Consider the following 16968-nt stretch of genomic DNA (forward strand, 5'->3'; position numbering starts at 1 on the left):
TAATATTGAAACATGTTTTTTGTTTATGTAGGTTGGGAGCAGCGGAGACGTCGCCGGCTGACCGCCGACTCTTGGACACTGTCAGCCAGATTGCCGAAGAAGCCGGCCTTCTTGAAACTCCGATCAAGGTATGTTTCAGTCTTCTACCTGACTTCCTATGTGCCTATACCATCTTAATGACTTTTCATCTACCTTACTATTGATGCCTGTTACAGCCAGGCTTTAAAGTGTCGCCTTAAGGTGTCTTTAAGGGGCACTCCAGCTGACCATTTAAGCATTCGCATTTCAGCAGTTTCTAGTTCCTAGAGTAGGTGTTATACATCATTCAGCATTTGGAGCCATAGAGGAGTGCGGGTCTGACTATTGTCTGGTAGACTTTTCCCTTTAATTTGGCTGGATCTTTTTGGTCACAAAGGCCTCCTGTATCGTAACTTCATCCATCCCACACTAATTATATGTGTTACATCTGCTGCACACCCTCCATCCTTATGCATCAGTTACTCTAGATATTTAAAGGAGGCACAATTAGATATTGCTTCTTCGTTTAACTGTATTGGGAGGATGACAGGCTTTGTATTCTCGAACTGTAGGTACTTATACTCGGTCTTGTTTTTACTACTTGAGTCAGCCTTCTTCTTGTGTCCAGTATTGAACAAAAGCCTCACTCAAAAGGACTTCCACAGTTGTCTGTTGGACGCGACTCTCTTCCAGTGCAGGCCCGCCACATTCCTAATGCCATCGGACCATCTTGTCTTAAGCCACCCATGCCTCTGCGTTCTGTTCTAGGCCTTCAGTCAAGCAACTTTTTGGTCCATCTATCATCAGATATACGTGCCACATGACCTGCCCAATTCCACCTTTGTTCCGTGATTCTTTGCACCACATCTGTTACCTTGGTCTTTTCCCTTATCCAAACTTTAGTTTTCGAATACTTTACTACTATTTTTTAAATGATATGTCTCTACCTACGCTGGCAGAAATTGAAACTGTCTTATTGGACTTCCGCAGAATCTCCGCTCCACTGCGGAGGTGCTTGCTGCCGCAGCCCGCGACGCCGGCGCTGATGCCCAGAACCTTCTGGATGAAGCAGACTCCTTCAAGGAGAGGCTGACGGACCTCAACACCCGTCTCGGGGACATCAAGGGCAAACTGCACAACGCCACCACGGCCGTTGCCCAATTCAATGTAAGTATCTTTTTGTTTGATCCGAGGCAAACGGCCGTCTCTGAATATCAGATCGCACATAATTTTTTTGCGACTAGATATAGATATACTAACACGTTATAGGTGTCTCAACAGAGACAAATCATTTATTTATTATATAAAGTGGATATGAAAGTCCCAACATCCCAGGGCTTATGACCTTGGCTGGCTTAAGTGGTCTCTTTACACACTGAATAAATATAAATTTCATTAAATGATTCGGCAGTCACTTTGTGGTAAAATCTATCCATTTTTAATTAATGTTTTACTTAGTAAATACCACTATTTTTTAAAATCTACTGTGACACGTGTTTCGATGCATACCGCATACGGTGTTTGAAAATGATGCGGAATGCATCGGAACACGTGTCACAGTAGATTTTAAAAAATAGTGGTACATATGTATTAAGTAAAACATGAATTAAAAATAAGTATAAATTGTTAATAATCAACTTGTCAATGGAGGAATAATTCTCACCTTTGTTCAAGTGGGGAAAACTATTCACTAAGTTGTCGATGGATGGCAGCACCGTCTGTCAGTTTCAACTGAGAGACGAATAACTGACTGTTACAATATTGGATATGAACAATGTCGAAAATGAATGCAATATAAATATTTAATAATGGGCATAATAGTGAACTTTGCTCAGTATATGAAGTGATCACTCAGTCCAGCCAGTGCCAGGTCGTAATCACTGTCTTGAACGATATCTAACATTGCCTCATCCCTTGTACCGATCGATGTAATAACGTTGAGTGATCACCTGAGCCAGCCAGCAGCGGGTCATAAACACGACCTTGAACAATACCTAACATTGCTTCTTTGCATCGCATTGGTCGATGCACCCGCCTGATGTATTTTTCTTCCCTTCCAGGAGCAAGTCAAGGGACTGTCCATGGACTTATCGGAGCTGGAGCGTGATCTGGACAGCATGAAGCCTCCGGGCCGGGAGATCAAGGTGGTCCGCCAGCAGCTGGACGATCTCGGAAGGTTCTACAAGAAGCTGGAAGACGTAGCCTCCAACGTCAATCTGGTGCAGAAGACGGGAGAGTCTCTGCTGGACAGCGGAGTGGCTTCCGACGCCTCGCAGACCAGGGAACAAGTAAGTCGGCCATTCAAAATATGTTGAACATCTTCAGACATACCGTAGAATGAGGTTACTTGATCTTTGATGTGTTACATGAGCCCAGTACAAAAAAATCTGTATTTGGTCTACAATAATGAACGTACCACAATCTAAATATTTTTTTTGTACTGGGCTCAAGTAACACATCAAAGTTCAAGTAGCCCCCTTCTACGGCACTTCGAATACAGCAAGAATGCGTTTTTCTTTTTCAAGATTTTTTTTAGAAAAATGATAGTAATATTAGTATATAACCAATCACCGAGATTTTTATCTACCGATTTTGAGACATACCCATCTCTTTGTTAAATTGTGATCAACATATATGCAGTTATAAGTGGGTGAATAGTGCTATGGTAGTGACGTGTAGCACTGTTTCCATGCTGTTTAGTGACTGTCCTGATGAAGAGACGGGTATGTATCGAAACCGGTAGACAAAAATCTCGGTGAGTGGTTATATACATACTAATATTACTTTCATTTTGTACAAAAAAATATAAAAGTAAAAATGACTTACCACAAAGTAAATTAAATATTAATATTATTGAGAATTGTATAAAATTCACGGCAGACTTTGTTGTCGGGCAGTTTTTTCATCTACCCCGATCCTACTTATACTCTGCCAGTCTGCCGCCCGACCCTCAGTATACTAATCACAGTAACCGCAAACTGGATTCCCATCTGTACAATGTTTTTTAGCATCTCTCGCGCTCTTCCAAAAGTAAGCAAATAGAACGCTTATAAGCGTCTCCCGCTCTCTACCAACACTATGTAAAAGACGTACATTTGCCTGATAGGACTCGTGTTTAACCCTTTCCACTCTGACCATTTTTTCTCATACCTGATCAGCTAGTCTGATCAAAAAATGCGACGTTTTTCTACCATTAAAATAAATATTATGGTTCCCTAATTTTAAGACACTCTGTCTGGCAATTCGTATGACCATGTTATAATTAAGATTAACTGTATTTATCTGAAATAGTTTTTGGTAGAATATACTTGGGTTATAGAGAAATCAGTGATTAAAGTTATACCTGCGCCGGGCCAGACATTGTGGCCCACGGAGCTGCCTACTAGAATCATACGGGCCAGAATGTCTGGCCTACTGAGTGGTAAGAGTTAATTGTTTTTTTTTTCTCTTCGAAGGTGGATACCCTCCGCAAGCAGCTCGGGAAACTGGACGAGAGGGCCAGGAGCAAGGAGCAAGAGCTGGATGAAGCCCTCACCAAGCTGGAAGCCTTCTACGCCGACTATGACAACGTCATGGGAGATCTGCAAGAGGTTGGTTGTTTGTCCTCATCATACTTGCCATTTGTGAATGGCTGTGTAGCCCCAAAGATCTCAACGTAGATGTAGTTCTTCTTCTTCAAGCCCTTATTTGTTCCCCAATGGTGCATAGGGCACTGCATCATATAAACGCAGTGTTATCTTGATCATTTTAACACTTGAAAGATACCAGTACAGGGTAATATTGAATAAATGTAACAGTGAAAAAATCACTTATATTTATTTGACCCTCATCTGGGAATCGAACCCGGGACCTCCAGTACGGTAGCCGAGTGTGCTGACCATTACACTATGGAGGCGGACAAAATATAAGTTACTAGGTAGCCCCCAGTGAGTGACTTATTATAATTCATTATAAATAAAATTTATAAAATGTTTTTCACATCCCAAAATAGGATGAGATGCTCAGACTTCCATCTTCTTTCATAAAAAAAAGGGAAAAACGGTACATATAAAGTTGAAACACCCTTAAAATAAATACTTTCCAACACCTCCTCAGGTTGGGGAGATTGTGCGCAAGATGAAGCCGGTGGGCTCGGAGGTGGAGCAGATCCGCTCGCAGCAGAAAGAGCTGGCCTCGGCCCGCCGGGACACCCTGGAGCCGCTCGGGGAGGCCGTGGCCAAGGCCAACCGGGCCGGGAGGGCTCTGGTCCAAGGCGCGGCCCCCCAGGTGCCCACCCAGAGGCTGGAGGCCGATCTGGAGAAGATGAACGACGCCTGGAACCAGATCATGGAGAAGGTAACGCTGCTATTTTGTATTTGATGGAAGGAACCGCATGGCTTCGTGGAGATTGCACTTCGTATCGTTGAACTGTCCTAGAGTTTTTTTGAGTTTACGGACAAAACTGTATCTGGGGAATGAGTTTTTCTTATTTTAAACTTTTTATATCTGTCAATGCTATAAGCAATACATTTTCTTGAATAAAAAGTAAAAAAACTACACCAGTAAACATTATTTATGTCGAAATTATCCATATTTTATTTCATACCCTTTATTTTGGTTACCACTCCAGGGTAATACAGTAGAACCCTGGAAATCCAAACTAATTGAGGCTGTGGCCTTTTCAGATTTGCATAAGTTCAGATTAACCGAGAAATTTTATAATGCAGTACATACTAGTACTTTATACTATAGTAGTTACGTTGTACGCGCCTATTACATTTCAATCAATTAACTTTTTACATTTCAATATAATAATACAGTACTTGAGTAGCAATACAGGTACAGTACTATATACTGTATTAACTTTACACAAAACAGATTTTCAAGGTTATACTGTATTAAATAAATATAAGAGTAAAAAAAAAATTCTGGGATTAAAAACTGGGATCTCCAGCACAGTAGCCTTACACGCTAACCACTACACTATGGAGGCAGACATAATATTTGTTGATTTTCTGTGTGCGTGTGAAGATTGAACAATCGTGGTCAATTTTGCATTTGAAAAACCGAGTTACACCTCTTTTGACAATGGCGATTATCCCACTAGACCAACGAGCGCGAGAGGAGACTGGATGCTGCCCTGCTGCAGAGCGGAAGGCTCCGGGAGGCTCTCTCCGGCCTGGAGAGGTGGTTGGCCGACACGGAGGCCATGGTCGCCGCCCAGAGACCGCCCAGCGCAGACTACAAGGTGGTGAAGGCGCAACTCCAGGAGCAGAAGGTAAGAAGTCGAGAACTTGAGGAGTGACGCTCTGTGGAAACTTTCTGACTTCTTCAGTAGCTTTTCCTACTTAGGATTTCTCTTAGGATGCTCTGAACAATTTCAACAAAACTTTAAATATTTAGGAATTAAATACTTCAATAAACTCCCTAAAGAAATTTTTTAAATTTGAAGTTATCGAAATTCTTAAGGAAAAAATTAATGCCCATTACATGCAAATCTTAAAAATATATATAAAAGAAAAGAAAAAGACTATTATGCCATTAATAAAATAAAACAATAAACCTTGAGTGTAAGTCCCTCGCCAAGCACAAGAGCTCAGTCTCATTTTTGGAGAGGCACAGCGATACTAAAATTATAAGTTTGCCATACTGCTCACTCCTTTCAACAACGTCATATATCAAAAAACTTGATTTTTCAGGAGATCGTTTTTAAAGTTCAAGAATATAATGAAATGTATTAAAAATAAATATCAAGCCACTTATTGAACTTTTTACTGTGCAACAGATCTTTTTAGGTAAAATCTGGAGGTTTTTTCTCCATTTGAAAATATTTAGTATATTTGAAAAAAAAAATTGAACAATACCTTTTCTTCAAAATGCAAAAACAGCACTTTCTGCCCTGTAGCGGGTAAATATTAAGTTAAAAATTTGCCGCTTATGCTGGGATATAGTACATTTTTTGGGCATTCTGAAAACATGCACAACTGAAAATTGACAATTTTTGATATATGACATTGTTGAAAGGAGTGAGCGATATGTATAAATGTATAGAAATTCTATTAAAAAATGTAACTATATTAAATAAATAAAAAATTACAATGGTTTAGTATTCTAGGGTTAAAATTCCCATTTGTTCCAGTTCCTGAACAAGATGTTGCTGGACCGCCAAGGATCCATGTCCTCGCTGTTTGCGATGGGCGGAGAGGTGGCGGCGGGATGCGAACCCGCCGAGAGAAGAGCCATCGAGCAGCAGCTCAAGGGGCTGGTCGGAAGGTTTGAAGCCCTCACCGACGGAGCTCAGAAGAGGATGCTGGATCTCGAGCAAGCCATGAGGGTAAGGGAGACTTCTTCTTCTGTGCGTGTCATGTCAGGTCCCCCTGACTTCGCTATTACTTGAGAGTAATTGTCCTTGTCTTGGGCAGCTCTAAACAGGTCCTGATCCCCGTCCGATCCCGTATATTCCGGAGCCAGGAGATCTGCCTTCTACACCTAGTCGACCTTCACTGAATGATTGCATTTCAATTGCATTCAGCCAACTAAATTGTCATGAATATATTACCAGAAATAAGGATAAAATAAGACTGCCGTTGTTGAAAAAGAACGAGTCGAAAAAAATTGCTTAATGTATAAGGGTTTGAAAATGTATGATGAGATGCCTGAATCAGTGGCGTGCCTAGGGTTTACCAGTAAGGCAAGCCCATTATTTTTCACATTCGTGAATACATGATGTACCTATGATTTCTTCACCTCATATTATTCCCAGTATAGTAAGCACCCAGAAAATATTATAAATATAAACAATGTATTGTAATCATTGTAAAAATATGCTAACATGTAACTTTTGTAAGGTATAGCCATCACCTTGAAATAAAGAAAATGTTCACTATAATAAAATATCTTCCTCAGATATTAACCATAACCAATAAGTACCATCACCATATAATGGCATGCATAGAGTTTAATAATCATTAAGCGCGCCATAATTTAAAAATAGTCATACATAAATTAGATAAATATAGATTTAATGTAGATTTAGTCATTTTTATTTGGAGTTGTTAGGCAAGCCGGGCTTTTGGGCTTCTAGGGAAGTACCGCCACTGGCCTGAATGTATGAAGAATGAAAAGAGTCTGAAAGAATTTATAAATAAATGTTTTGTTTACTGTAAAGAGATGTTACTTTATAAGTATATAGATTATGTAAATTAAGTGTAAATAATAGTTTATATTACTTGTAATATAAGCTAATTTAAAAAAAAATAAAATAAAAAAAAAATCCCTATGAAAGAGTGCATATTTTTCAATGAGAGACTCATGTCTGTCCGATTAACAAGTCCACTGGCATTTCGGTCCAATTCTGCACTTGCCATGTTCTGAGCATTCCCGGTTTTGTGTTCCAGGTTGCCAAGCAGTTCCAGGAGCAGCTGCAGCCCCTCCTGGAGTGGCTGGGCGTGACGGAGAGGAAGGTGAAAGGCCTGGAGCTGGTGCCGACCGACGAGGAGAAGATCCAGCAGAGGATCAGGGAGCACAAGGTATTTCAATCTTCACTCATCATGGATACTTCTTCTTTTTCCATGTTCGCTCCCTAGGAGCATATGGCCAACACGAGACGTCTCCAAGTCACTCTGTCACGCGCCATCTGCTTGGCTTCCTCCCAGGTCAGTCCGGCGTCTCGAAGTTCCGCTGAGTATAGTCGGTGAATGGTCGTCGGCGGCCTTCCGGGGCGCCGGAATCCTCGGGGTTGGAAGAAGAGACATGAGGAGTACATGCATGTATGTATCCATGACATCATGGATACATACTGCACTAATGTGCAAAGGCAAATAGCCGCAAGTTAAAAACAGTAGTTTTGAGATAAACGAGTTTACAGTGATGCTTTTTGCCAAAACATGTATCAAATTAATACAATGTTGCGGCTATTTGGATAATTAATACCTCGGTAAAGGAAAGAGATAGAGCAAAATCTGTGATTGTCTATGATAGAGGCCAGTTATAAGAATGCTTTGAGCCGTGTTGAGCCAAACAGCCGCAATTTGAGTTACGGCTAGTTGCCTTTACACATTAGTGCAGAGAAGTTTGATGGGTTCAAATGACAATTCTCACTCATGGGTATTAGACCAAGAAGTGAAAAAATATATAAAAGTGGTTCAAAATCTGCAAATTTCCGTAATAAAAAATTGTACCCAATTATACACATATTTATTTATGTATATATTTCATCATATACATAATTATAAATTATAATATAGTGCCATCGCTGAGTTTTCCCGTGCCGAGGGCACATTTTACAAAGCTTATTCATAACACTATATGAAAGAAAATTGTTGAATATTTACATATGTATATATTTTTTTCAATAAATTAAATTCTGAAGAAATTTTTTTCATGAAATCTCGTATTTATTTTAATTATGATTCGTTTACATTTAAGGTTAAAATTTTAATGAATAAATTTAAAACATAGTATAAAAGATTAGTTATAGAATTACAAAAAGCTTCCTATTACCTGAAAAAAAAGACTTTAAAATAATTTTAAAGAATTAATAATATCTGGATAAGAAGTATTGAAAATAAAATGGAAAATAAATACCCAATATATTTTTTACCCAAAAATGTGACCTCGAATGGTTGGCATTAATTTTTCGCTTTTTATCTTATTCCAAAAACGTAATCCCCTAAGAGTCGAAGTCGGCGCTTCCAGCAAGCCAGCCAAACACGCTAACCACTACACCAGGGAAAAATTAAATTTTTTTGAAAAAAATCAAGTTTTTAATTTGGTTTTGGCAGGTGCTCCATGATGACATTCTGTCGAAGCGTCCGGACTTCAGTGAGCTGACGGAGACTGCGTCCACGCTCATGGGGCTGGTAGGAGAAGATGAGGCCTCGGCTCTCGCGGACAGGCTCCAAGCTGCTACTGACAGGTTCATACTCAAACTTTTCCTCTGTTTAACACATTGTTATCAGGGTCTCTATCGCAAGATCCTGCGAGTTTCATGGTGTGATCGGGTCACCAACCTACAGGTCCTCCGACGCATGAATACCAATAAGGAACTCCTACCAACCATCAAGCAGAGTGCGCTGATGTACTTCGGACACGTCATGAGAAATTAAAAATATCTTCTTCTCCACCTAATCATACAAGGAAAGATTGAGGAGCAAAGAACTCAAGGACGCCGAAGGACATCATGGCTGAAAAACCTACGACAATGGTTTGGCAGAAGCACCAAATCTCTGTTCCCAGCTGCAGCATCAAAATTGAAGATAGCCATGATGATCGCTGATCTTGTGGCATAGAAAGAAGAAGTATCGGGCAGTTTTTTCATCAACCCCGACCTTAATTTTACTCTACCAGTCTGCTGCCCGACCCTCAGTAAAATAATCACGTGTAACCGCAAACCCGATTCCTATCTGTATAATGTTTCTTGGCGTCTCTCGCGGTCTATCAAAAATAAGTAAATAGAACGCTTATAAGCGTCTCCCGTTCTCAAAAAGAATATATATTTCACCAACTTCACCAATGACCATTGGAACGTTTGTGGAGGTTTTTGAACGTTACATTTCCATTATAAATTATTTCAAGTAATCAGGAAATTTAGCGTGTAAAATTGTTATGTTTTGGTGCAATTTAATGATTTCATATTGTTTTAACACAGGATCAGTCACGTTTTGTGACAACTTGAATTATGATTTCAATAGAATACAGTAAACAGAACAGATTTGCATTTAAAGGATTTTTTGAGCAATATTGGAAATATAACTTTTCGGTGAGGACCGCCACATTTATCATACATGGTTTTGCCGCACTGAGAGATGGCATTTAGTCTACTTTGATCCTTCTTTTCCCAACTCCGTGCTTCACTTCAATACATTCCAGCAATAAGTGTTTTATTATTTTATCATCAGGTACCAAGCCCTGGCCGATAACAGTCTGAGTGCTGGAGAGCTACTGGACAGATCTCGCGCCGCCCTGCGTCACCTGGTCCTCACCTACCAGGAACTCGGAGCTTGGATGGATGCTGCCGAGAGAAGACTACGCAGAGCCAAGCCTCTGCCAGTCCACACCGAAGCACTCCTCAGGCAGATGGACGACCTGGCTGTGAGTACACAATATACTAACCTCGGATGAAGACATCGGAGACCTTACTCTCCTTGTGCAAGTTTCACCAACATCGTGAGTGTGGCCAAATTTCTTTCTCTTCGATGACACTACAGCTCATATCTCTCTAACCCTTATCCCCACCCCCATGGTGCATAGGGCACTGCATCGATAAACGCAATGTTATCTTGATCGTTAACACATGAAGGAAAGGTGATCAGCCCTCCGCTTCGAAAAAATCACAAATATTTATTTGACACCCCTGGGAATCGAACCCGGGACCTCCAGAATGGTAGCCAAGCGTGCTGAACATTACACTACGGAGGTGGACAATCCGCCAGCTCGACAGCCCATATCAGCCACCTTCCAACCTTCCCGTTCTCAGTGGCCAACTTCCAGCTTGCCACGAAGAAGAATAATTCTTCTTCATCTACGTTGAGATATACAGAAAACATCTTATAACTGCTAAGTGTACCATAAACCAAGCACTATAAACAAGCTAGGACGCAAAATGCCGAACCCTCTTCTAATGGAACGGAAGGTCTGCTGACGATAGTCAACAGTCCGGCTTCTCCTGAGGAGTGCTTTCCTCCCAGCAATGAGCAAATGCTAAAAATGTTCCTGATTGGCCCCCACTAGATTATCCCTCCCGTTCCCAACACAGATTAAAATAAAACAAAAATCCACTTAATGATCTATAAACCTTGTACACACATAATAAGTATGTTAAATAATAAATGCAATTCCCAGCTCAAAAAAAAAAATTATTTGAAGCACTAACTTTGTGATTTGCCATTTTTATAATTAAAATAAAATTTTAGTGATTTTAGTTTTAAAATCACTAAATATTTTATTAAAACTTAATTATAATTTCTACCGATTTCGAAGCTAACCGCTTCTTATAAAGTATTAAGTATTAATCAGTCTTGATAAAGAAGCAATTAAGTAAAAATAAAATATTTTCAGTGATTTTAAAACAAAGTTTCATTTTCATTATTAAAAAAATATAAAAACTCAGATTTGCGAACAATCATTTGGACACACTTAAAATGTTGTGAATAAAATGACTGGCCAAAGTAAAAGCTATATAAAATTGGGTTGAAGATCATAAAATACAATTTCGCCAAGAAATATCACTTACTCAATCACATGTTTTCTTTCTTCAGGAATTGACGGAGGAGATCGCCTCCAAACAGGAAGCCGTGGAGTCCACGGTGGAATCCGGTTTGGAGCTGATGAAACACATCTCCGGAGACGAGGCACTCCAGCTGAAGGACAAGCTGGATGCTCTGCAGCGAAGATACGGCGACCTGACCACCCGCGGAGCCGACCTTCTCAGGGCTGCTTCCGAGGCACTGCCTCTTCTGCAGCACTTCCACAACAGCCACAACAAGTGAGTTCAATCAGCAAAATTATCAACCCTCCAATCATCGGACTTTTGAATTATTGAAACATTTGATCATTGGACCATTAAATTATAACGTGACATAACTCTTTTCCGCATTAAATGCGGTCCACATTCAATTATTGGACCATTCAATCTATCATTGGACTGTTAAATCAATTCTAAATGTGGTCCACATGCAATTATTGGATCATTTAATCTATCATCAGACCATTAAATGACTGAAACAGTCAATTATTGGACCATTCAATCAGTCATTGAACCATCATATGACTGAAACAGTCAATCACTGGACCATTCAATCTATCATTGAACCATTAAATTACTGAAATAGTCAATCACTGAGACATTCAATCAGCGAGTAAACAATTATCAAACTGTTGATGGAATACACGATTCATTCTAAATGTTTTTCAAGGCTTGTTGACTGGATGGCTGTAGCCGAAGCCGCTCTTCAAACTGCGGAGCCGAGGGAACAGGACATCATCCGCCTCGAAGAAGACCTCCAACACTTCCGCCCAGTTCTGGAGGCCATCAACCTCGTGGGACCACAACTATGCCAGGTAGGCGTCACATCTACATTCCGGGATGCTGTATTTATTAGCCGGATGGATTTTGGCTGACGGCTCGCGTTGAATTTTGCAGATCTCACCCGGCGAAGGAGCCGCTACCATCGAGGGGCTGGTGACCAGAGACAACAGGCGGTTCGATGCCATCGTAGAACAGATACAGAGGAAGGCCGAGAGACTCCATCTCAGCAAACTGGTGAGTGAACTTAACTTACTAAGTTGATTTAAATTGTGAAAGAAGAACACTTGTTTTTTTACCACTTGAGTTTATTTTATTGAAAGAACCCACAAAGAAGATATGTTTTGTTAGTAATTGTCCGCCTCCTTGGTGTAATGGTTAGCGTGTTCAGCTACCGTGCTGGAGGTCCCGGGTTCAATTCCCAGGGGAGGTGTAAATAAATATCAGTGATTTTATATTCTCATATTTATTTAATAATACCCCGGATTAGTCCCAGAAACGCAGGAGTGATCACCTTGCATTCATGTAAGTAACACTGCGTCATTATGATGCAGTGCCCTATGCACCATTGGGTGCAGATAAGGGTAAGAAGAAGAAGAAGTGATTGTGTGGTTGTATTGATGACTTGCTCTACTTTCCAGCGCTCCCTCCGGAAGGTGTTATATTAGCGTAGCATTATTTAAACAGTCGCATCTGACTGTTTTCTTGGTGATTGTATGGTTGTGTTGATGACTTGGTGTGCATTCCAGCGCTCCCGCGAGGTGGCCGGCGACATGGACGAGCTGCTGGAGTGGTTCCGGGAGGCGGACGAGCGTCTGCGCGGCGCGGCGCCCCCGGGCTGCGAGCCCCCGCCGCTGCGCGCGCAGCTCAAGGAGCACCGCGCCTTCAACGACGACGTCAGCGGCCAGCGCGCGCGCGTGCGCGACCTCATCAGCAACGCCAAAAAGGTGAGAGGGGAGGCTAACCTGATTGTCTAGTGGCTTACAATTATCCAGTCTAATTTTCTGGTCCAGTTGCCATGTCCGGTCCAATTGTGGAATCTAATTGTCTGGTTAAATTTTCCAGTACGATTTTCTGGTACAATTGTCCTATCCAATTCTTCAATCCAATTCTCCGGTAAAATATGCCGGTCCAATTGGATTGTTTGGTCCAGTTGTCCAGTCCAATTTTCCAGTCCAATTGTTCAATCCAATTTTGTGGTCTGATTGTCTGGTTCGATTGTCCGGTTCAATTGTCCGGACCATTGCTTGATTCAGATCAGCACTGGAAGATATCAGACTGACACTGGAAAACTTGACATGATCAAATGGTGGCCTATTCAGTAGTCGGAATAATTGATGGGCATTGTCAAATTATAAGCCGCATAATCAGCGGATATGTATGAGGAGATGCATGAATGTGAAAGAGGCTTAGATTTTTTGTAGAGTGGTGTGGCGTTCTATTCTCTCTGCTTTGTTAGCAAATTATCATAATTTACAACTAGTATCCACCATCTGGTTTTATTCATTCAAATCTTAAACTATTCTTCATTTTAAAACTAGTCAACAATCCCCATTTTAAAATTCTAGTATGTCATTTTTTGATTTTCTGTGGCAGGTGTTGCGCGAGTCGCAGCCTTCCGAAGACATGTCCATCATCAGGGACAAGATGGAGGACCTCCGGGAGACCATGGAGACGGTCGGCCAGCTCAGCTCCGACCGACTCGGAGTCCTCGAGCAGGCGCTTCCATTGGCCGAACACTTTGCAGACACCCACGACGAGTAAGTACTAGATGACCTTCAATTTTTTCAATGCAGTTTAACTCTTACCACCCTGTAGGCCAGACATTCTGGCCCGTATGATTCTAGTAGGCAGCTGCGTGGGCCACAATGTCTGGCCCGGCGCAGGTATAACTTTGATTACTGATTTCTCTATCACCAAAAAATATTTTTAAATACAGTTAATCTTAATTAACGCGGTCATACGAAGTGCTAGACAGAGTGTCCCAAAATAAGGGAACCAAAATATTTATTTTAATGGTAGAAAATTTTTGCATTTTTGTTATCAAAGTAGCTGATATTGTTCAGCATAGCAGTAGCTCTTCCTACAGGTATAACCATCGGCAGGTTGGTCCTGTATATAGGAATGTGACACAATCTATGGGCACGCTGTCTTAGGTAACTATCGGGAACATACAGACCAATGCTCCGGATAATTTCAGGATTATCAATCATACCGCGCAACAATCGATAAAAATGCGTAATCAAATACAAATATACTTCGAAATGCTGACGATGATGTGACGTTGGTCGGATGTCGGTTAATGTCTGGTTGTTTCTTCCAGTCTCTCCACCTGGCTGGAAGATATGGAGCGCCAAATCGGAATGCTGGCGATGCCAGCTCTCCGACCGGAGCAGATCGCTTCCCAACAGGATAAGAATGAGGTTTGTTGATCTTAATACTACTGACACTTACTTAGCTAACTGTATATAATTATCAAATCCCGTCGTCAATGGTCCACAAGCGTAAAAAATACCTGTCTGAAATATTTATTTATTTATTTATTGAACGGCTAATGCCTTTAACATAATACCAAAGTAGGACACAAAATGCCGAACCCACTTCTAGTGGAACGGAAGGTCTGCTGATGACAGTCAACAGTCCGGCTTCTCCTGAGGAGTGCAACGTGGTTTCCTCCCAGCAATGAGCAAATGCTGACTAGTTCCTGACTGGCCCACACTAGATTATCCCTCCTGTTCCCAACACAGATTCAAATAAAAACATATTTAATTAGCTAGAAGAAACAAAATCCACTAAATGATCTATAAACCTTGTGCATAATAAAATAAGCAAGATAAATAATACATGCAATTCCCATCTTAAAAAAAAAAAAATACATAAAACAGTATCTAATATAAAAATACACTAATGAATACACTAATATAGAAACAAAAAGTCCTAAACATAAAATAACAAATAGTAAGCACTGGTAAATACACGTCTCCTTCACACACTAGCAGCGAGCAGTGAGAGAGAGTGACCACTGACTATTTGATATCTTACTAGCTAGAGTTGCTATAACATGGTTTGAGTCATGTCCAGATGCTGATGCAGTCCATCAACGAGCACAAGCCGCTGGTGGACAAGCTGGTGAAGACGGGCGAGGCGCTGGCGCAGCTGTGCAGCGCGGAGGACGCGGCGCGCCTGCACGAGGCGGCCGAGGGGCTGTGCGCACGCTACGCTGCCCTGCGCGCCGAGCTGCGCGCGCGCCAGCAGGCGCTCGAGGGCGCGCTGCAGGAGTCCGCGCTCTTCGCCGACAAGCTGGAGGGCATGCTGCGCGCGCTGGCCGGCGCCCGCGACCAGGTGGGCGCGCTGGAGCCCGTCTCCGCGCACCCGCCCAAGATCGAGTGAGTGCGCCCTCTAACCACCTAACCTAACCTAACAATCTAATTATTATACCATAAGTTATGTAAGGTTAGGTTGGGTTATCCATCCTGTTGGTTCCTGTAACCACAAGTGTCATTAAATTACTGTACCATATCGCTCACTCCTTTCAACAACGTCATATATCAAAAAACTAGATTGTTTTTAAAGTTTAAGAATATAATAAAATGTATTAAAAATAAATATCAAGCCACTTATTGAACTTTTTACTGTGCAACATATATTTTTAGGTAAAACCTGAAGGTTTTTTCTCCATTTGAAAAATATTTAGTACATTTAAAAAATAATTATAAACCATTTCCTTAAAATCCAAAAACAACACTTTCTGCCCTGTAGCGGGTAAATATTAAGTTAAAAATATGCCGCTTTTGCTGGGATATAGTACATTTTCTGGGCATCCCGAAAACATGCAAAAGTGAAAATTGATGATTTTTTATATATGACGTTGTTGAAAGTAATGAGCGATATGATTAACTGTTACTTCTTAGGTTAGGTTAGGTTATCCATCCTGTAGGTTCCTGTAACCACAAATCTCACTCAATTATTGTACCGTAGGCTGTGTTAGGTTAGGTTATCCACCCTATTGGTTGCTGTAATCACAAGTTACAATCAATTATTGTACCATTGGTGCCATTTTGAATCATCTTGTAGTAACTTCTTCAGTTACCTGATTAGGATAAGGATAGTCTTCTTCTTCATCTTTAGCCTTCTGTCCTCCACTGCTGGATATAGGGCTCTTCTATATCCTTCCATTTTTTTCCGTCTGTTGTTGATTGCAGCCAGTTTCTACTCCCCACAGTGGCTATGTCGTTGGATGTTAGTATTTCTAAAATAAAGGACAGTGTCTCTAAAATGGACGACAGTATTTCTAAAATAGAGGACAGTATCTCGAAAATAGAAATCAGTATCTCCAAAATAATAATAATAATAATAATAAAACCCTTATCCGCACCCGAATGGTGCATAGGGCACTGTGTCATATAAACGCAGTGTTATCTTGATCGTTTTTACACATGAAGGAAAGGAGATCAGCCCTCCGCTTCAGGTACCAGTCCATGGTAATATTGAATAAATATTACAGTGATAAAATCACTTATATTTATTTTACCCCCCTTGGGAATCGAACCCGGGACCTCCAGAACGGTAGTTGAGCGTGCCGACCATTACACTACGGAGGCGGAGGCAAAAATAGAGGACAATATCTAAAATAGATGACAGTTTTCCTAAAATAGAGATATCAGCTATTTCGGCATTTCTTTGTACGTTATTTTAATTTTCTTTTCTTCCAGGGATCAAATCGAGGAGAACAATGCTATCGTGGAAGATTTGGACAAGCGCGAAGAGGCGTACGCCGCTGTGAAGCGTGCCGCTAACGACGTCATCAACAAGGCCAGCAACAAGGCCGATCCCGCTGTCAAGGACATCAAGAAGAAACTGGAACGCCTCAACTCGTGAGTCAACTCCTTAATTTGTTCCATGTTTATTTTTAATCCATCAAGCACTGGATTTTCACAGGACGACCA

General features: G+C 41.1%; 1 protein-coding gene across 1 annotated transcript in view; it reads left to right on the forward strand.

The window, feature by feature from the left end:
- The window catches only part of shot (dystonin-like protein short stop), a 331096-nt gene that overhangs the window by 250043 nt on the left and 64085 nt on the right, over positions 1-16968 (forward strand). The window contains exons 55-72 of the mRNA XM_088269259.1: positions 32-128; positions 1009-1185; positions 2079-2306; positions 3474-3608; positions 4114-4353; positions 5105-5275; positions 6137-6331; positions 7395-7526; positions 8781-8914; positions 9897-10089; positions 11256-11482; positions 11913-12057; positions 12140-12259; positions 12772-12969; positions 13619-13782; positions 14346-14445; positions 15104-15408; positions 16735-16896. Of these exons, the coding sequence (XP_088125385.1) occupies positions 32-128; positions 1009-1185; positions 2079-2306; positions 3474-3608; positions 4114-4353; positions 5105-5275; positions 6137-6331; positions 7395-7526; positions 8781-8914; positions 9897-10089; positions 11256-11482; positions 11913-12057; positions 12140-12259; positions 12772-12969; positions 13619-13782; positions 14346-14445; positions 15104-15408; positions 16735-16896 (3123 nt within the window). The remainder of the gene's footprint in view (positions 1-31; positions 129-1008; positions 1186-2078; positions 2307-3473; positions 3609-4113; positions 4354-5104; positions 5276-6136; positions 6332-7394; positions 7527-8780; positions 8915-9896; positions 10090-11255; positions 11483-11912; positions 12058-12139; positions 12260-12771; positions 12970-13618; positions 13783-14345; positions 14446-15103; positions 15409-16734; positions 16897-16968) is intronic.

Source organism: Brachycentrus maculatus, unplaced genomic scaffold, assembly GCF_059751285.1.
Source record: "Brachycentrus maculatus isolate JH-2025_06_01 unplaced genomic scaffold, ASM5975128v1 h1tg000343l, whole genome shotgun sequence".
NCBI classification, from domain to species: domain Eukaryota; kingdom Metazoa; phylum Arthropoda; class Insecta; order Trichoptera; family Brachycentridae; genus Brachycentrus; species Brachycentrus maculatus.